Source organism: Lingula anatina, chromosome 2 (genome assembly GCF_051362555.1).
Source record: "Lingula anatina isolate TDL-2025a chromosome 2, LinAna3.0, whole genome shotgun sequence".
Lineage (NCBI taxonomy): Eukaryota > Metazoa > Brachiopoda > Lingulata > Lingulida > Lingulidae > Lingula > Lingula anatina.
In genome coordinates, this window is record NC_141768.1 from 43,583,952 (window position 1) to 43,605,955 (window position 22,004).

Here is a 22,004-nt window from a genome sequence, read left to right on the forward strand (position 1 = left end):
AGACACGACCGTGCAAACCTTCAAATTTGATTATAATCAAACTTGTTAACGTTAAATATGTTTAACTTTCAATTACTCCGTTCACACAATTTAGCATATATCAAAACCTCTTGAATAACAAACTAAAATATGAAATCAATACATTTATTTAGCATTGAAATACATGGCCACTTTCAAGTAAAATTTTTAGATAAAAAACATAATTTGAAACATTCCTTTCTGATTTAAAACGCATTATGAGCAATGACACAGGCATGAACACATACTACAACCATTTCCTTGGTAATAATAACATTAGTCTTTAAATCAAAATGCACCTAGAAATGCAGCACTGTCATTTGTGATATGTCTGTAGATATACACGTATTTCAGTATTAGTTTCATTTTTCAAATGGCACAGGTAAGTTTAATGTTGTCCTAAAAGCTCCTAGCACCACTCGAAGCTAAATGCACTGAAATGAGACTGTCAAATTATTATTTTTTTTTAAATCAACCATGTGAATGAACAAAGGAAAATGCATCAAACACTGACCATTTTTAGGAAAACCTGCACAAGATAATAATTTAAAGCAATTTGGTCAAATAAATACTTCAGTATGCAAAGGCATTCCAATTATAATTCAACATAAAAACAGCTATGTTAACCATATCTTAAGTGACATCAGTGTCTGCACAAATTTGTGAATGGAAATCACTGATTGAATAATTTGATTAGGAAGATGACAGTAATCTTGCATGCACACATATTACCTTATCTATGTACATCAATTAAAAGATTTGAGATCGCACTCCATTATCAAGTTTCTAAGAAACAAAAGTAGGACATATGGGAGTACCTTTCAAACTACATTAAGCGTATGGGGAAACCATCAAGACTTAAAAGAATTCTCCAAGAATTTATATCCTAATATTTTTCAATTCAGACCTTAAAGACATTAAAACCCTTTGAATAAAACCGTATTTGATGCATACCGTGTGCTGTTATTTCATTCCATGTCTTTTCAGATAGTCATTAAAGCTCGCAACTTCGTATTATACACAGGGCAGCAAAAACTAAACAATGCCCATTTCGTGTTGTGAAGTGATAACCATGGCCATGCTCAATGAATGTCAGTGAAAGACAGACGTCATTCTAAATCAAATGACTGGCCAGTCATTTAAAGAATCTAATAAATTATATTTCAATTCAAAGTGCAGAGATAGGTCTAGCAATGATTTGTGAGTAGGAGAAAATGCCTTTTACCCCAGGAAAAACCATTTTGGCAAGTAAATTCTATGGAGAGCGCCTTCAACATGTCAACACTGCTTTCGTGCAGGTAAGGGTGGAAGAAGTAGTTCTGGCAAAATGCCCTTAATAAAACCTGCAACTTGCTACTTTATTTTTTTAGCTAGGAATTAACTATTTCAACATATCTCAGATAAAATATCTATTCACAAGTGACAATGTCAAGATATCTCAGATAAATATCCATTCACCCAGTGGCAATGAAATAAAAAGGATAACAAAACTGCTGGCAATATACACACAATCACTTCAATATACATGATCAATTACTGTCGACTAGGATAGAAATATAACCAATTGTACACTACAAAATCCCCAGCAAGTTAAACATATAAAGCATTCAAGCTGACATCACTCAAGTTACATGTACAAATACATACTCCTATTTCATTTCAACAAACTTTGAAAATATGATGTTGAAAAATATATCTGACAGTAGATTATCATTCAGAAATTAAACAAAATTGGAGATTACAGTATCATATGAACAATGTTATCAAAAACAATAAATCCTATTGATAGATTATAATCAGCAGGGCAGTTGAATGTCCTAGTTCCAAACATAGGAAAATAAGACAGATATTCATAAAATAAAAACAAAATAAATATGGTTATAAAGCAAAATTTTAAAAATATTGATAAAGAGTTGTACATTATCTAAGCTTCAATGGTTCTCAATGCCTTATCAAAGAAAAAGGGAAACTAACACAACATAGCTAGGATAACTATCACTTTTAGATATAAACAATTCACCAGGGTATCAGTAAAATCAGTGTATCTATTTATATTGTATATCATAATTTAAGTAAATATTGTGATCTTCAGTTAAAAAGGGAATCATTCATTAACAAAAATGGAAACTGCAAATGGTAAGAGAACAAGTTGAATTATAACTATGTGTGACCTTTTATAAAAAAGACCTAAGCACAGACTCCACCTATAAGTATTGTGTTATTCAGTGTCTACCGGGTAATTTAGGACGAAAATACAAGTCCTTAGTGAGCATGGAGGTGATACAAGGGATTTGCTTCTTTTTACTCATATATTCCTTGTTTGCATTGGACTCGTAGTCAAATGCTACCATCCTGTTCACTCGGGTCATCATGGTCATGATGTCCAGCGTATGACCAAACTTCTCTAAGACTTTACACAGAGACTGGATAAACCAGGAACCATTAGTGGAATTCCTCCATGAGAAATAGCCTGTGAGAAATATAGTGATATTTAGTTATTTCTTCCTTCATTATCAATCCCTCTCTATTTTTTATATATCTCTCTCCCTCTCTCACACCAAGGCAAAAACAAAGTACCTATTACACAAAACATGTAGTAAATGCACACCGATATGTATATGCTCTTTAAGCCCCCCCCCCCCAAAAAAAAAATCAAATTAGATAAAAACACACATAAAGAGAGATCAATGCACATTTCATATATGTCATCAAGTGATTAGTTGGAAGTAAAAGTCAGTTACTTTCACACTGATGTCTTAATAGCTGCTGACATTTACCTGGTACAACTGAGTAAGCCATGAGGAAGTCGGCTTCAGAAGGGACCCTGAACACCGTGGCAGCATCTGGTTCATCCTTGACAACTTCTGCATCACATACCTCTACACCATGGTCTAATTTATTACCACGACAGGCCTGAAGAATAATATATTGGCGGGATAACAAATAATCAAGCTTCAAATTAAAATTTCACCCAAATGGTCTGACATTTGAAAAAATTTTGAACTTCAAACTTATATTTCTAAAAGATATCAACTTTAATTCACTTGATACTGCTACATAGTATCAAATGTGTCTCTGTTAAGTTTAGACTGGGTTGTAATTAGAACTTTTGTGTGGCATTCAATATTTTACAATATGTTAACAGACTACTATTAATCAATTTATCCTCAGATTGCCCGGGAAATATCAAAACCCCACCTGGACAAAGAAAATCTTTGGTTTTCCAACTAGAGTTAAACATTTATCTCCCTTAAATGGTGCCACCAGCTTTTCCAGTTCGATCCATCCATCAACACCATAGACCACACCCTCTTCCCCATGAGTGAGGATAGCTACCACAACACAGTCATTATCTGAATGGTTACGCTTGGCAACTGAAATGATTGAAAGATTAAACACCACACCCTCTTTTCACTTTATTAAGATGGCTACTAATGATGGGCAGTAATTGTCAGAACGGTTATGCTCAGCTACAGAAATGACTGAGACTTTAATATGAGTTTCCTGGTACAATAACCTTTTTGCCACAGCATTTAAAATTTAAAAAGTTGTACCTTCTTCAAGTTTGCTCCGCATCTCTTCTCTTCTCAAATTATTGACCAATTCCACTTTAAAGTCAAGAGCAGATAGTCTTTGGTACAGAGCTGCAGCATCCAGGTCCGTTCCATTTCTCTCTGGCATTTCAGTGTGATGTTCAAATTTTCTGTTATTGATGATGATGGCATACCCTCTGTTGGGGTGGTTGAAGTTGTACTCATTTTCAACAATCTCTTCTGGAAGTCTTGCTCTTTGAGATCCTGGGTAACTGGAGGGAAAAGAATTAAGCAATTTATGAAAGTAACGATCTTTAACATGCAATTGTAGATGAGAGGGGTTGATTATTATTATTATTATTTATTGTGTGTGTGTGTGTGTGTGTGTGTGTGTGTGTGTGTGTGTGAGAGAGTAAAAAAGCAATTTTTACTATAATGTGGATCAACACAAGGACTTATAAATATCATGGTGTGAGATAGCAATAAATTTGGCAAAACAAACACAAGAAAAAATATTCTGATACATTGTGCTGAATGAATGGAATAGCTAAAATTGAGAAAAGTCACCTAAAATGATTGAAAAGTGATTCAAAATCAACATTTTACCCAAGAATTTGCTCTACATGTTTAAAGCTTGAAGAATAATAAAATGAGCTACATGTATGAGACCTACATTTAATGCTGAAGCTGCACAAATTGATAAAACTCAAATCTTGGAAATATTACTGTTTCAGTGATACTGAACTCACCCTCCTGCTGCATGAGCTAGGTTTGCATCCACTGTAAGTGATAAAAGTTAAAAGATAACCCTAAATTATAAAGCTAATATAATGGAAAAGTTTCTCATACTTTTTTGTTGTTATTAATTTACCTGTAAAGGCAATTTATCTACATGTTCATGAAAAACATCTTAGCACATTTGCAACACTCCCCAAACTGCTTTATCGCTTTCTCTCTCCCCCCCTCCAAAAAAAAAAAAAAAAATTAAAAAACAAATCTAAACCTTACATGTATGCCGTTATAATAAATCTGGGAAATATTACATAACGGTTTTGAATTACTCTTCATATTATCACTACTTTACCTAGGTCTGGCTCTGAATCATCCATACTTCTTCTAGGCGTAGCTTTGAACGATACACACAGAGCAGACAGACAGCGGCAGTCCAAATTTTGGAACTTAGACGAAACACTTGTCCTAACAATGTATTGCCGAGGCGTTTGACTGTTAGTGCATCAAGATTTTATGAATATCAGAACGTATTCTTGTCTTCCTTACACGCAAATAGACAAACATTCAATCGAAGAGAAGAAATAATATATCCCAACAAACGCTAGAGTGTATCTCTATTTACCATCAGTGCCTCTACTTCTCGAAAAATCTCGAGTGGTGCTCGAGATTTCGTTCTTTGACAATTTACATTCATCACCTGCGGAAGAAAACCTAAATATGTCAATGATGTGTTCTCTGATCAGCCGTGGAGCTGGTCCCTGCTGAGGTGAGTACTTGTAAATTCAACACAACGTTTTGAAATGATTAAAAGGGTATCAAAAACTGAATTATATGCCATTTTTATATTCATTCATTGTCGGCCTTCGTTGAGATTTGAGTGGCACGATTATCATGCACCTGCCATCTGCTGCTGTGTTTGTGTATTTTCAAACCGCTGCCTGCTTACAAAAGTCTGCTGTGTGCATCTGAGGTAGACGATGGTGTCTACGTGTTTTACAGCTTTCGAAAATCAAAACGGATGTTTTGGTTCAACTGTTCAAGACATCTTGTATTCATGTTTTAGACAAGCATTGAAACCAACGAACAAAAAATGCAGCGTAAACATGCATATATCTCATGGACTTGAAATGCGGTCAATGATGAATATGGTAGGAATTTTATTCATGTCACTCATCTCAACTGATGCAGTAGTAGTATGTCTGAATTATTTTTGTATGTCGTGGTCATGTGTATATTTCATATAATATTTGGATTCACAGCTCCAAAATTGATACTGTACTAACATGTATATGACTTTCTTTTGTGATGCAGAGAGTCGTTTAGATGTGAGTGGTTGAAGTATTGATTGGGCCATTTATGGAGAAGTATGCAGAGGTTTAACCACATAAATGTTGCTTATCAGTAGTTAGACATCTCCAAGTCAATGTAATGAGCACTGAAAGTGGCCACATAGTGGTTCATTATTCAGTGTTAATCACCTGTTTCCTTATTAATTCAGACTTTTTCCTTTTATTTATTTATTTTTGGGGTGATTTTATTTTATTTTTGCCAGTCCTTACATAATAACATTGAGTTATAGCATTTTAATGACTATAGTTTTTTTCTCAGGGCATTTCAGGTTGTTTTTCAATTACATGGCTTAAGTTCTCTTAGATTTAAGCCAAAAGGGCAAAAGTTGAGAATGTGTCAAAATAACAATTCATTCTCCTTGCTTTTATTGAGCAAATATCTTGTAGACACTTTTCATGCTCTGGTAAACATTGATTATTAATAATTGTAAGTGCACAATGATAAGAAAGACAATTTGTTTAATTCTTTTTCAAGAAGAAGGACAAAGGCATTTGTGTTTGATTTGTCATATATTTATTGCTTTCGCTATTCTTTCAGATTCTTCTTAATAAAGGTTTCTGGGCAAAGTTTAAGCAGTGAACAAACAAAAACAAAACACTTTAACAAGAAAGGCTGAAGGAAATGGAATGAAAGTGCTGTAATAAATTATGCTGCTTGCTTAAAGGCTGACAACATGTCTGCAAGTTCTCTGGATAAGAACGGCCATCTACATGGGTCCAATGGTTACTCTAACCCTAATCCCAGTGGACGCAATGAAGAACCTGTGCCTGTGAAACAACAGCGGTTTGAGACATTCGTCATGACTGGAGATATGATAATCCGCACGTCATCGAATGAAAAAGCGTCAAAACTGCCTGTGAGACAGACTCAGAAGAGAGAAGACTCGGCAGTTACAATACAGCGCTCCACAGTGACCAGATCCTCCGGTCAAGGGAGAAGGGTAGCAAAACAAAAGAGTGAAAAGATAGCACAGAACGACCTCCCTGCACCACTGCCAGCACCATCTGTCGTTAATTCGACAGATCAGAGTAGTTCTGATACTGGGTCTGTTGACACACTGCCCAGCCCAGCCCACCGCCACACAGACCACCTCACAGCATTAGAACCAGAACTGGGACAGTCGAAGATTCCAAGCCCTGCTCATGTACATATTGACAATCCAAAGACTATGGACCTTAAAATGACTGGTGAAGAACCAGTGGTGCAGCCTTTAGATTTGAGGACTAAGCCCTCTGGAATTCCTGTGTTTTCGGCCAGGAGTCCAGGTGATCAGAAGAGAACCCAGAGGTCACCGTCTGGTATCCCTGTCAAGAACACTGAGACTATTTCTCCTACAAAGCAGGTGAAGACTTCTCCATGTAAAGAGGCAGAGCCAGTAACGAAAGTGGACTCTGAAATCACTGATGCAGTCAAAGAGAGTCAGTCTAGTCCCAGCAGTGACAAAGGGTACTATAGTCCTAATGGTGCAAGAACTATCCCTGTGGTGCGGTCTACTCGCAGTCAGGAAAACTGTTTTGATAGTTCTGATTTGAGGCTAGTTGCTGTAGATATAGACGATAAAGCATCTTCTGTGGATGTCTTGAACTATGATGATAGGTCTGACAGTGTGCACCTTGCTAGCCCCACGTCTAGGAGTGTGGAGAGCTCTCCTGAACACAAACTCTATAGTCCACAAGCTAAACAGGATCATGATCGTGATCTTCCAGCATTCATCCCCTTGGGAGGAGGAGAACATGATAGGGACCAGGATGAGGAATCTAGTAGCCGGTCAACAGGGAGCAATGATGGGGACATGGACGGTGCAGGTGCTCTCATCTTGACTGAGCAAGATGACAATATGGACAATAATGTGGAGCAAGTGTTGGAACTTCAGAGGGAACTTACAGTGATAGAGCCGAAGAACGGAGATTACAATGAGATAGAGACTTCACGTGATGCTGTAGATGGGTGCGTACAAAGTACCCATGATAGTTCTCCCTCAAGGAGTCAAACTGGCCCTCCCACCGGTGCTAAAGGCAGTGACTTCCCAACAGACCGCCCCCTTAGTCCAGGGTCGGACTCTGTGGTATCCTCAGGCAGTGAGGACTCAGATAATGTGTACTTTCAACCAACAAAGAATGCAGATTACCCATCTGCGTACAGATTAGCCAAGAGACTCTATGATCTAGAGGGCTTCAAAAAGGCAGATGTGGCAAAACATTTAGGAAAGAAGTGAGTACTAGTAGCTGTCCATCTTGCTTTTTATACCTTCCATTTTCTTTCTATATCAAATAAACATCTTCAATTGTCTCTACTGCTGTAAACCACAATATACTCAATACCACAATAATGATTTTGCAAACTTGATTTTAAGATGTACTCCTCATTTGCATCCAAATAGAGTGGATATGGAATTAGAAAGAATTACATGGATTTAAGAAAGATTACGCATCTGTATTGATCATGTGCCCTTTGGTCCAGTAACTCCAGTCACATTATTTGATATTATATTTATCTATATAGAGATGATAAAGGTGCCCCCAGTAAGGGCATCTTATCACACATAAACTCAATGAACCATTTAAACCGCAAACCAATATTTTTGTTTACTCTTGTTGCATTGGAATGTCAGGTTTACATACATTCATTGTTTGAGCAAGAGCTCTAGTCTCACTCATCCAAGTTGAAGTGTAACTCACCATGGAAGATTGCATAAGCACAGTATAGCTTATTTGATTAAGGGCATGGGATTTATTGACTTCAAAATGGCCTGAGCTTGGTTATATAGATGGCATGAATAAACTGCAGGAAGTACTTAACAATAAACAAAACCAAAAAAATTCTGTTTAACAAAATTGAAACAAGGTCCCCTACCAAAGAAAACTTGTTTTGCTTTAAAGAGAAATGTGCATAAACCCCCTGCGAGATAATAGAGGTTTTACTAATTTACAGGACTGTAATTTAACATAGATCTGAACTTTTTTACAAGCACTGTGGAAGAAATAGTTGCTTCAAGTGACTTGAGCTTTGTAGAAAAAATATTAAGATTGTAATTGAAAACAATTTATTCATTGACTTAGTTCATATTCTTGATTCCGGATCAATGGAAGCAATCAGTATAATACTGTCACAGCATTTCATTGCCCCTGTATTTACAGTGTATACTGCTAACTAAAAGTCCATGACAGCCCACTTGAGAAGCCAGGCTCTAACTGGTGCATGATAACAAAAGGATAATATGGAGTGTCAGTGTAATGACACATAGAATTCACTTGTTCTGCTCTGTCACTTGACCATTATATGCTGGGAGGGGACCAGAACAATATCAGACAAATAAAACAATTATATGTCTGTTAGTAAATCGGGTTAAAAGTTGTATATTTTACAATTTTTGCATTTAAACTGTGCAGTGGGATTAATCTACCCTTTACTGTGACATTGCAGCAGCATTCCACCTATAGACTCTACACTGTCACGGTTTGATGGAAGCTATTATAGCTATACCATGTTGTACATGCACAGACAATTACATTAATAGAATAATATATAGGCTTTTTTGATGCTGTGGCAGAAATTATAGATCCTATAACAGGCCCGTAGCTTGGGGGGGGGGGGGGTGGGGGGGGTCAGAAAAAGGTCCATTCTGGGTACAATTTGATCTAGGTACACAAAGATTTCATTATAAAAGGTCCACTTTTTCAGAAAAAGAACCTCCCCCTTTTCAATTTGCTGGCTACGGGCCTGCCATAATGTTAAGTGTCTGAAGCAGATTAGAATATAACATGTAGGCCACCTTCTGGGTGTTATAAAAGATGTGTTAGTGGTATTTTTGAACCTATTGTAAAACAAGCCCAATTCTCATTTAAGTGGACTGATAACAACTTATTTTTGGACCAATACACTAAAATTTTGGTTTTAAATGTATCACCAACATATGACTTATTTAATTTTGTGCAACCTCTCACAAGATTACTGAAGAGATTACATGGTTGGTTGTTGCTTCTAAAACCAGTAATTCCTGAAGTTGGGACTACTAAAACATTAACCTACATGTAAATCTGAACCACGTCTAATATTTAGGCCATTATGAAATGGATATGTCTATAGCAGGTAAGGAGAACCATATGATATTCATAAAATTAATGTGCTACTTGTGGAGATTAAGTAGTATACAGTAAGTAGCCCAAGCAGAATCTTACAGTCGGAACTGCAGCTTTGATAAGCAGGAAGGAAAACAGGCAAGAAAAAAGATTAAACATAATGCAGCCTGCATAGTCTTAACAAAGTCAACACATTTGTATTGCCTAGCTTTTTTTAACGGTGTGAAACTCTGCAGTGTATTTGCAGTGTACCTGAATGACTAATGTCACCAGTACGTGACTCACCCTCCACTGTCAATATATTGGCCAGGTAGTAGTTGGTAAAGTGCTTCAGGGGGGTGCGATTAGAATGCCATGGTAAAGTGGATCGCAATAGCTAAAATATTAACATTATTTAAATGCCTTAAAGTAAGAATAATTTTGAATTTGGGGTAACAGCAAAAAGGTGGTTGATCTTATTAAATGTTAGCCCCCTTTCTCCCCTTCTGTTTGTTTTCATCAAGTTAAGCTTAGTGAACTTTAGATCCATGACTTGAAGAAAACAATTTTTCCTCAAATTGTTTAAATTTCGCACTTGAATTCATTAATTCCACTCTGGAAAAAAAGGACCCTGAAATATCTACAACTACATTTTTTCCATTACAGAAATGACTTTAGCCAGTTAGTTGCAGAGGAATATCTGAAATTCTTTGACTTTGTTGGCATCCCGTTAGATGTAGCCCTTCGCCAGTTCCTCCAGCAGTTTAGTCTGACTGGGGAGACCCAGGAGAGGGAGAGGGTCCTGGCCCACTTCACTAGGAGGTACATGGAGTGCAACCCAGACAGCTTTAACTCTGAAGGTGGGTACATGGAGTGTAACCCAGATAATCTGAATACAAAGGACAAAAGAGCGGATCATGCTTGCTGGCTTAATTTCAATACCTATTTAGCATTACTGCCACCAAAGCATTTATTATCCTAAATAATAGTCAGTTGATTAGAAAATTTTTTAAATATTTTATTTTGATAAAATGAGCTGATTTCAGTCAAGTTTTCTTGGGACCACGGAAGGTAATGGATATCAGTTATAAAACTCAACTGGTTCCACTGCCATATTGATTGTTCCCTAGTTGAGAGATGGGTTGATTTTATCTTCATTGTTGAATAATAACATCTCCACTGAATGTCTGGTCTAATGTCAAGAGGAGAAACTCAAATTAATGAAATGTGCATGAAGTTAGGGTTCAAACGTTCAGTGACATGTCCTGTGGCACTGTGGGGATCTTCACATACTTTTTCAGTAGGTTTCCACTTTGTATGTTGTAAAAGACATGATTGATTTAGTGCAGCTAAGTATTGTATTGGGAATTTTGCATTGTTTACAAAGGGAAATTTAAATGCATCTCTTATTGAAAAAATAAGCATGATTAAATATTAGTGATCAAAAAATTCAATCACCTTTCAGAATCGTTTACTACAAATTCTTCATGAATTTGAATTAAGCTTAAAATTATTTCTGAACTGATCTAATCTGATCTGATCTGATCAGGGGGATATGCATGCTACCAAATGGAATATTATCTTTAATAGCATGTTTTCTATTTTCCAGATGCCTGCCACACTCTTACCTGTGCAATAATGCTTTTAAATACTGATTTACATGGACAGGTAAGAAACATCTTCCTAACATCAGATGCAGAACAACAAAATTCAATAATGATATATCCGAGTTTTCTTACTCTCTTAATGATATCATACATGCGTAATTAGTGGGTTCAGGTTCCAGCCATTACTGGAGTGAGAACAGCTTAATTAGCAATTAATGAGCTTGTTTTGCATTTTATTAAGATGCATCTTTTTTGTTGGAAAGATGTGGTGTGAGTGTGAAATATCAATTTACATAATTAAAAAAGAAACTTTAGGTGGTACATTACACACAATGCAAGTACAAAACAAAACTGAATGCTTTCCCAATTAATCTACACACCCATTGCCTATAATGTGTGTGATCCATCATACCGAGGGGATCAATCATTAGCTTGTGTGAGACAAACGTCAATAAAGCTCCAAATACAAACTACTCACTTTCATCACAGGGATATTATGTGTGCCATTGTAATGGATCTCATTTCTCATGTTCACAGAATATCGGTAGACGGATGACTTGCGGTGAATTTATCGACAATCTGGCTGAGCTGAATGATGGAGAGAACTTCCCCAGAGACGTACTGAAGACGTTGTATCTGTCCATCAAGAGTCGACCCTTAGAATGGGCCCTGTAAGAGAAACTTCCAGTGTGATTAATTAGAACATTCAATGGTTAAAGATTATCTTTCAGTCTTACTTTTCAGTTTATCATTACAATTTTTCAACTTAAGTTGTCTGATTTTCCATTAAAAAATTTTTTGTGGCAAATAAAGATTTTGATGTAAAAATCACATAGCATGTGTACCTAAGGTGTATAAGACCTTACTGTAGACTATTATTTCTGGTCCTAGTTGTCTACTTAAAGTACTTAACAGCACAAAAAAATTAATAAATGAAATAATTTTCACTTTACTGAGAGACATGGAACACCATGTTAAGATAACTAAATTAAATTTTACTTTCAGTGACGAGGAAGGAGAAGCAACTTCAGAAACTGATCTGCTGCTGGAAGAGTCGAGGAGAGTGAATCTAGGACATAATCCCTTTTTAGATGTAAGTGAACCAACCTGATTACTGTGGTGAGAAATTCTTTATTTGTCATCATCATGATTGTTTTTCTTGGTCTGTGGGCTTTATTGGTTTATATGAATTGATTTAACAAGTAGGATATGGCCTCTATTAACCAAACCATTTCATCATTTCAAAATTTGTTGCAACCAAAAGCTAATTATTATAACCTCATTATATAAAGATTTGTGACAAAGCATACCTTAGCATGAAACTTGCAAGCACAGTAATTAATGACTTTGGTCACTCAGACTTGTGGATCTCAATTTTCTGTTAGTTCTTATTACATTAAATTCAATCTATAGATTATCGAGAAATTAACATAAGATAACTGCTGAAATTAAAAAGTGTTCTTTTGGTCTTGTATTTAATTATCAAATCTGTTTTGAAATCTAGGTTCCAGATCCCAGTCAGGCCACAGAGTACAAGCGTGGCTATGTGATGAGGAAGTGCTGCACAGAACCTGATGGGAAGAAAAGTAAGTTGTGTGTGTGTGTCTAAGAGTAATACATAAATATATCATATGATCATTTGGAATGTAGTGATGTTCACTTCACAAGCATGCAGTTTTGGTCAGTACATGTTAATGTTTTGAGATTATTTTGCAAATAATACTCAAATATTATTGTGATGAGAATTGTTTTTTTTTTTACCTTTGTTAAATACTCCCTATGATAACAGAATAATAACAAAGATTTAAAAAATGATCTTCTTACAATCTGTATGTTTTAGCTCCACTGGGCAAGCGTGGCTGGAAGATGTATTATGCTACCCTGAGAGACATGGTGCTCTACTTTCACAAAGATGAACATGGCTTCAAGAAGAACTCCCTGTACGAGAACCTGAACCATGCGGTGAGGATTCACCATTCTCTGGCCACTAAGGCAGTGGATTACACCAAGAAACAACATGTGCTCAGGCTGAGGACAGCAGAGTGGGCTGTCTATCTACTACAATCTAGGTACTCATCTTATTATCATGGCAATCTTCTATTTGAATTCTGATATTACATCTATTAAACCCCGAAGATGACCTTCTCTTTAGTTTTACAAATTGACAAATTTACTGTTATAAGAAGTATGCATGTATATGTTTTATTGTATAACTTAGCCTTTTAAGACCCACTGAAAAGGAAACGATTAAGAACAGATAAAAGATAAATATATTTTATTTATAAATATATAAATCTGTTTTTTATCATTAATTTTAACTAATGATGAAACCTCTACACTTTAATTACAACCTAAAGATATATTCACAAATATATGGTGATGATATTCTATGTGTTTCTCTCTACAGTGATCCCACAGAACTTCAGGGATGGATAGACACTATCAACTTTGTAGCTGCCAGTCTTTCCGCCCCTCCACTACCGGGAGGAGTAGGCTCACAAAAAAAGTTCCAAAGGCCACTTTTACCTTCATCATATACTAGACTTAACTTGGTATGATTTATGATGTGCTTTGTATTTGGTATAATGTGAAATATTTGGTATGACATTGTTTGCCTCTACATTTAGTTCCTGTTGTTAATGCTGGAAAATGGAGGGTATGTTTAGATTTGTGTATTTGATGTTTTTATAATATAAGAAAATTAAGAGCACTTTTAGGCAATCCATGAACTAGGCTCAAACTTTCGTCCAAATAGCTGGTTAAATTAATTTTTATTTTAATTTGAAAATTGAGCTAATAAGTCGGTGATAATTTCTGCATAAAATTGAAATATTTTCCTTTGTGTCAACATTTTTTGGCTTAAATAAACTATGCCCCCTTTAGCCCAGGAGAAAGTAACTAATTTCAGGAATGAAAGAATATAATTTCACTCTGTGCTCTATGTTTCCAGACCCAGCAGCTTCAGCATCATGAGTCTAAGGTGGTTGAACTGCAGGAGAGTCTGGAGGAACATAAGAGATACCCACCCAGCAAGGGGGCCAAGGAGAGAATCATCAGGGAGTATGAAGAAAAAGAACAATATTTACATTTTGAGGTAATGCCATTATGGTAGAAAAACGGCAAAGTTGAAAAAGAAGCTTTTACTGTAGACAGATATGCATTTTTTGTTGTATTTAGTGCATTTGTAGTTTAAGCTCAAGTTACTGCACCCTTAGTGTTGTCCAGGTGTTATAAAATTATGGGATATTTGTTAAAGAAATCCTAGTGGAGTACCAATAATTAAGAATTTTGTGCTGGGGATATTTTATGTGTTTATACAAATACACTCTTAATAAAGGATTAGTGACTGACTTTGTGTTTTGTGCCTGACTTGATATTAAATGTCTGTGTTGTTGGATTGCTAGATAAAAAAAAGCTTCCCAGTGGCTGAATATGTAGATTTTCTTTGTGAATTCCAGTCATTGGAGAAGTATGCTTATTATGCATTTTCTCTCTCTCAAAATACCTAAAGAACCAGATATTCACTAGTAAGACGGAAATGTTAAACATGTGATTCTAACCACATCTCTCTCTATCTCTCTTCATTCCAGCTGGAAAGGTTTCAAACCTATGCTCACCTCCTCAAGTCCAAGATGGCGTCATTCCCCGAGCTGGAGTCCTCCCTGGTTGACATGGCAATAGGGGAGATGGAGGAACCCACCCAGTCCCCCAGCCACAGTCTGTCGCCTCTGAAACTGGTGGCTTTGTCTGGCTCTCCCCTACACCCCACAGGGCATCCTGTACAGAGGAGTCTCTCTGATAGGTACAGTTATCGTGCTGCTATATATAGCAACGAAGTGGAGTTCTGAGGAATGCTTTTGGGGGAATTAGACACACACTAACTGACTGCCTGCCTGGGATAGGCCAGTAATTTCACATAATATTGATAATCATCATCATTATAATAATAATAATGATAACAGTTATAACAATAATTCAAAACTCATTCTATGTGATTATTTTTGTTAAGGCAATACATATAATCCATTGAAGCTTGGTCTGATAATAAGGGACGTCTTAAAATGGTGACTTATGTTACTCAAGATGGGGTGATTGTTGTCTAATTTATTATTAACTGCTTTGCTTATGGCATCAGTAATGGTAATTGCCTAAGCTTCCACTACTGCTGGCCCAGAACCCATTACTAAGTTCTGTTTCACTGTGGTTCACATTATCTACACAGATTTTTAATTTCATTTATTGTTGATCATGTCATCTGTAATTTTAGGTTCTGAATCTCTAGTTCTTATTAGCACCATCTGATTCAACTTCAATTATTTGCACATGTAATTCATCCTATGTTTTAGCCAACTGCTTTAAGATGATAATTGCACTGGGCTCCGTATCTCGAAAGGTTAGCTATGTTGCGCACGTGCGCAAGCGTCTCGATTCCATGGCCCCGTATCTGGAAAGAATCGCTTATAGAATCGAGACACTTCCGCACGAAATAGAATCAGTTATGGAATCGAGACACTTGCGCACGTGCGCAACATAGCAAACCTTTCGAGATACGGAGCCCTGGTCTCATACTAGACTTAGAGGTATGATGCATTCTGTGTTTTAGCCATCTTTTTGGCTGGAAAGCTTACAACACAGAACAAGTATGTTGCAAGTTGAGAGAAAGCGTTCTCTTTTTGACATCTTGTTTCAAAGCTGTTGAGGAGTCAAATTTTTTTAGATTGTTTATTTTCCATGTAATTATTTATACTATCATTCAAATTATCAAGTTGTTTTAATTAATTGGTAGTTAGGCATGTGTTTGCATTTGTTTTCCAAATTATTCTGGTTCATGTCGACCACAAGGGGACTTCTGTGGCTTTTAGTTAAAACAATGTCAACATTTATGCCATAGTTTTCCATATAGAAGCATGCTTTTTTTGTTTCAGACAATCAGTTGAGTAGGTGCACAATCCTAGTAATAATAACCTCTGTTAAAGTCTAGGACTTAATACTTACTATTACAAATATTTATGTCATTATTTTGAGACAAAACATGCTCAAATGTTATTGGTTTTCATTAGTTTTTTTATTTCCATTTTTTAACTTTAATAGAAGGAAAATATGCCATAAATTACTTTTGCAAAGTCTTACTGATTGATATCAGTAAGTAATTAACTCTGATGAAAACTAGTTTGCAAATGGTTATTTATTTATTTATTTATGTCTGGAAAGAAAAAGATTTGCAACAATTTCCCCATAGATAAAAAAGAAGCTAATTACGATTACCAAGTTCTTCTAAGCATTAAGATTATAAATCAATGAGTGTTTGTGTTACATGGCATATATTTTGATGAAAACCATACCTGTTATGATTTATTTGAATGCATTTTATTCTCAGAAACTACATATAATTGCCCCTTATGTATTTTGTGCAATTGTCTTATTTATTTTTTATTTGCTGATTTCTTAAAATATATTGAAGATTTTTGTTCTTGCTGATATTTCTAAACTATAACATCATTTGGACAGTTGTTGATAGATGCATCAATATTTTGCGATTGGAATTGTTGATAACATATCCTTTTTAAGTGAGACGTAACAGTTCATTTAAATTTGTGCATGAATTTGTTTTTTGTTAAGCTGCTAGTCCAGTCTTATAATTTGATATTTATGAATATGTATGCATGTATTTTGATGAATAAATGGCCTAGTCAGGTTTTCAAGTTAAGCCCAATGCCTAGTCAATGCTGCTGGTTTAAAAAACAATTTTGCAGTCTTCTGGAAGAAACAAGATGAATCTCCCAGCTAAATATGAAGATCTGTTCCTGGAAAGATACCCGAGATTAGTTCACTCATAGTGTAGCATTTATGATGAAATGTAATGGAATATAAAAGTTAACTAACTTGTTTCCATAGTATTTAGTTATTTCTGAATGTAGAAGCATGTTAACAATAGAATTAAAGCAGTATTGCCTGTCATATACGAAAGCTCATATATATATTGCTTAATTGACACTTGGATGATGTTAGTTTAACAGAGAGTGCAAATTTGTGGTGGGCTTGTCTTGCTTTTACCTTTCCCCTATCACTGATGTCTATTGTGGGAGTTGGTTACCAGAGCTAGTGTTAACATCTTATGGTACTTTTCTTAATCACTTAAAATCACTTTGTAGAGCTAGATTTAACCCTGTTTGGAACAGATGTTTATAAGAACATTTTGTTGTAACTAAGAAACCAGTTGAAAGCTATTGAAACGGAACCAAAATATGAACAGTTGAAATATGTCAAAGCCTTGTAGAAGGTGCTTTTTATTCTTAAAGATAATGAAATTCATTAAAATGAGCAGGAACTTTATTACAAACTAGAATTCTCATTTGGACTATATATTTCTTATTTCACATTGAATTATTAAACTAAAACTTCTTTGTAAATATCATTTAATTTATCTTGTTTGATATATTTTAAGTGGATAATGTAGAAATAATAGCTGAAAATTTCAAAAGACAGTAGGGCTTCCACTACATGAGCAGAGCAATAATTATGATTTATCAATTTATTAAAGAGGACAGTTGGGACTTTTCATGAAAAACATGATGGGAATTTTCCTTGAATTTTATACCTTAGTTCCCCTGCTTATGATACTCAATCATATTTGTTTAGATTTGTTTTGCAAACTAATTCATCCTATCATAGTCTAATATGCATAATTGGTCTTTTGGTTATCCATATTACACATATATATTTATAAATAGTTGTGCATGTGTTTAAATACTTTCCTTGTGTTGTAGCATACCTTTGTTTCCCCCCTGTGGCTTTGTTTGGGTTGCTCCTGTAGTTTGCTATTTGCCTTTTCTCTTTCTTTTTAAGGGAAAAGAATGCGGGATCAGCTGCTGCGCATTTGGTGTTTGAGAACTACCAGAGAAATCTTCATATCAATAGGAAAAACCATGATACTTACTTGTAGTTGACAACCATGGAATGCTATATCAGTGTATTTTGTTTGTTACCTTGACAGCGGCTTGTGATATGTTGCAAGTATTGTGATTTTGTATTGTGTTGGTTTTGAATGCATTTTCAGAGACCAGGAATGAAAAGGGGCAAAAATTATCAATTGGATTTTATTTTGAAATCAGTGCATTTTCTGTTTATTGATTTTATCTGCTGTGAAGAACTTTCATTAGCCATTTATTGTTTTTAGTTTTTGTTGTTTGTGAATGTACCTTTTTAATTTATAAATTTTGAATGTAGAATAATTGTATCTTTAAGTTAATAGTAGGTGCTGTGCTATAGAGTTTGTGGTAGCGATTATAATTACCGGTGCATAAGTCACATATGAAACATAGAACACCCTTTCTCCTGCATTTAAATGTTCAATGAGATTAAAAACTTTGGGCCTGTTTCACAAAATGACTAACGATAAAATTAGCTGGTAGAAAAACCACTAAATTAATCCATATACTTGTCTTGACAATGAATTTTACTCTCATTAGTGATGGCCCATTTTGGCCATTATGTAGAAAATGCTAAAATACATTATGTCAGCTTTCTGATGTTGGCAGTCTTATCTAACTCCCAAAACTAGAGACATTTTGTTAAACAGACCCCTGGCAAGAAATTTGCTCAATGTATTTTCAATGATCTGCTATCAGTTTCAATAAAGCAACAGATTTCTTACCTTCAGAGTATAACACAAAACAGACACCTGTAGTTTATTTGTCTCACATTATTCCTTTTGTTGGCGTCATTTTAAAAACTTTGTTTTGAGACTGCAGTCCCATGTTAATTTTGTATAGACACCTATAATTATAAGATATTGGGACACTTAAGCTTCTGCTGTGGAATGCATACATAGCCAAACTCTCAGCTTGGTTGGTGCTGGATTGCTAGTTGTACTGCAAACATATTCTTTCATGAAATATCTATAAAATGCTGTCATGGTAGAGCTTTCGTGAACTATATTCAGAGTGCATTTTTGAGAGCCATCCATTGGATGCTGGTGGGTGGGGGTACATTGGTGTATGCGGGTGTGGGTAAGAGGGTTGGTGGGTGGAAGGGAAGAGTATGGGGCCAGATTGAGGCTGTCTTCTGGGTCTTCAGGAAGATGGTCAGATTTTCAAGTTTACACTGACGGGGTATCTAATTTTTGTTGTCAGAAGACGGTCAAAAATGGAGCATGGATCAACAAATTTAATAATTTAGAAGTCTGTCAGAAAATATCTCTGGATCCACCCCTGGCAGTATCTGGATAGTGGGTGGGTGGTTGGTGGGTGGCTCAGTGAAATTGGTGGGGTACTTGATTGGGGGGGGGAAAGTAGGTGGGTTAACAGGTAAGTTGGTGGGAGGGGCATACATGCTGATGATTAACTGATCCTTAAATGATTTATAGTTCTTTAGTTTTGCATGACGGCATCAGCACGGATCTAGCAGCCCGCTATAGATATTTCATGAAAGTATTTTTATTTATTTATTATAACAAAGATGTAGCATAACATGCCATTAGACACACCATTACCGAATGCTGCATTTGACTAGACCTGGTTTGAACCTGCTTCTTAGACTAACAGTTTGTGCAAAAACATATTTTACAGTGCTTTTGTGTGATCAGATTGGGTTTTTTGCTAATGCATTATGTGATGACTAGTGGTACCATTTGAATAGTATAGTGTAACAGATATTCAAGATTTAAACAGTTGTCTTAATTTTTTTCTTGCTTATTTCAGAGAAAAAAATGCAGATATGACTTCTTTCCTATAGTTATCTTACTATATACAAATATTACCAAATATTTTTTGTGTCTAGTTTTCATAGCATTCATGTAGAAGTCCAATGTGTGTTTCTAAATTTGGCTTGTTGCACTGCTGTGCTATGTTAACGCTTCTCTTCAAAATCTTATATTTACCATTTTTAGGAGTAAGAAGCAATTAAAAGCAAAAGCAGCACCCCCATACCTGAGCAAACACTATGAATCGTGTGTGTGAAACATTTGGGAGTAGTCACTGTTATTTTAATAATTCAGTATGTAGTGGATATGGAAACTGCCTTTCAGTGTAGGAAACTTTGTAAATATGTTTTTGAATCCCTGATCCCATGAGATTAATTAGAGATCTGGATAGAAATGGGATCTGTTAACTAGTGTGTTTTATGTGGGATTCCAGATCCCTTGTATGGAGATGGTAAATTCATGACATCAGTATAAGATCCTTAAACCCAAGAGGTTTATTGTGAGGTCATTCTGAAAAACACTGGGATTACTCTATATGTGTACTTCTTCAGGAACTTACCTTTAAATTAGTTCACATCAAATTTATCCACAGTCCTCAGACAAGCTTAAATCATATAGTTTTGTTGAAAAATTATTATGAAAATTGGCACCAGCTTGATAGAAATGCGGACAGTAAATTTTGTGGAATCATTTACTTAAAAAGAAAGCACAAGGATTTCATAAACTGAAGGTCAGAACACTTGTCATCTGTTCATAGGTGTTCGAGAGATATATTTGAATTAAAATGAGCTTATGTGAAGTATTTAAAATGTAAAACTTTTTACAGCATTGTACAGGAAGATGTAGTTTGTCACTGAAGATGAAAGAACAGTTGAAGCAAAGTGACAGTTTGGCAACTTGCAATTATTCCGTGACATTTTAAAAGGTTTGTCCCACCTATCACTAAGAACCATTTGGAAGAGGAAGGCATGATCTTTATTAGTAAATTGCTTCTTAGATGCCTTATGTTAATATTTTAAACAATTCCTATGGACTTTTGTGGAATTGGTGCTTACAAGTGGTAGTGCACAAATAGTTTGGCATTGCTTGTTATAAAGCTTGATTGTGAAAAGTTGTGAAAGCAAGCTCGTCTTTTCACTGAATTAGGAAGCTTGAGGTACTGCAAAACAATCTTTAGAAATGACACTTACAGTAGTATGTGTATAGTACAGTTATATGAGACACAGACGCCGAAGGATAGCAATTAGAAAAAGGTCTATACTATACGTCTTGATCCAAGCATATATACTCCATGAGTGTGATATTGTAAATGGGAACCTTGGGAACTGAACCCAGAAGTAAATGTTAGATTACAGTCATAGGGAAGTCACTGTAAGTATTCAAATTACAGTGAAATGTTGTCACATCTAATGAATAATTTAGTGAAAAGCAATAGGAAACTGAACATAACTGATTAGCTGGGTAATTATAATGTACTTTTACTGTATTACAATGCAGTGGAGTTTGTTGCTTAAAGTTTTGTCATTTATGCAAAAGTTTTAACATTGTGAATAGTTAGTTTATTGTGATATTGTCAAAAGCCCCAACATTAATCATTCTTTTTCCATAATAATTGTTAACTCATTGTGCTGATAGATTCAGACACTAGTTTTATCTGGACTTTGATGCAATAAACATGACAAAATGTGTTTTTCCTCTTTGTCATTGTCTCTATACAGAATGACGCCAGTGCACAATTTTCTTATAATAGTATGCTTAGACTATCAAACATTTCAGGCCTGTAGCCAGCAATTTCAAAAGGGTTTTCTTTTTTTTTTTTTTTTTTTTTGAAAAATTAATGTGAACCTTTTACCATGAAACCTTCATGTACTTAGATAAAATTTTACCCAGAGGGGACCTTTTCCCAGCCAAAAAGGGGGTTCTTTTGGAAACTCCACCCATGGACCTGCATTTAATTATACAGGCACCGTAGTTGTCTGTACGTATTGTTACCACCTGTGTCTGT

At 35.4% G+C, this 22,004-nt stretch overlaps 2 protein-coding genes across 3 annotated transcripts; one reads left to right on the forward strand and one right to left on the reverse strand.

Annotated features, from left to right (window-relative positions):
• Positions 1-130: 130 nt before the first annotated feature.
• LOC106165948 (caspase-3) lies at positions 131-4,807 on the reverse strand. The gene is made up of 6 exons (XM_013544320.2): positions 4,636-4,807; positions 4,301-4,331; positions 3,573-3,823; positions 3,217-3,392; positions 2,796-2,931; positions 131-2,488 (listed from the first exon to the last, which is right to left on the reverse strand). Exons 1-6 carry the CDS (start codon positions 4,658-4,660, stop codon positions 2,241-2,243), a joined length of 867 nt encoding a protein of 288 aa, XP_013399774.1. The 5' UTR covers positions 4,661-4,807; the 3' UTR covers positions 131-2,240.
• A 79-nt stretch (positions 4,808-4,886) lies between these two features.
• Positions 4,887-21,687, forward strand: LOC106165942 (uncharacterized). Of its 2 annotated transcripts, none has more exons than XM_013544306.2 (12): positions 4,887-5,049; positions 6,171-7,844; positions 10,358-10,551; positions 11,301-11,359; positions 11,836-11,969; positions 12,304-12,391; positions 12,803-12,884; positions 13,139-13,367; positions 13,706-13,850; positions 14,249-14,392; positions 14,889-15,100; positions 18,145-21,687. In XM_013544306.2, the coding sequence occupies exons 2-12, from the start codon at positions 6,307-6,309 to the stop codon at positions 18,239-18,241; spliced, it is 2,922 nt and encodes a 973-aa protein (XP_013399760.2). In that variant the 5' UTR covers positions 4,887-5,049; positions 6,171-6,306; the 3' UTR covers positions 18,242-21,687. The 2 variants fall into 2 exon arrangements, with proteins under 2 accessions (XP_013399760.2, XP_013399763.2); XM_013544309.3 differs by having other exon boundaries at positions 20,186-21,687.
• Positions 21,688-22,004: the final 317 nt, after the last annotated feature.

Coding starts and splice junctions, on each gene's coding strand:
- LOC106165948 (XM_013544320.2), bottom strand. CDS start 4,660: ATGGATGATTCAGAGCCAGACCTAG. Junction 4,332..4,635: donor TGATTCAGAGCCAGACCTAG/GTAAAGTAGTGA, acceptor TATCACTTACAG/TGGATGCAAACCTAGCTCAT. Junction 3,824..4,300: donor CTAGCTCATGCAGCAGGAGG/GTGAGTTCAGTA, acceptor TTTTCCCTCCAG/TTACCCAGGATCTCAAAGAG.
- LOC106165942 (XM_013544306.2), top strand. CDS start 6,307: ATGTCTGCAAGTTCTCTGGATAAGAACGGCCATCTACATGGGTCCAAT. Junction 12,392..12,802: donor GACATAATCCCTTTTTAGAT/GTAAGTGAACCA, acceptor TTTGAAATCTAG/GTTCCAGATCCCAGTCAGGC. Junction 14,393..14,888: donor AACAATATTTACATTTTGAG/GTAATGCCATTA, acceptor TCTTCATTCCAG/CTGGAAAGGTTTCAAACCTA.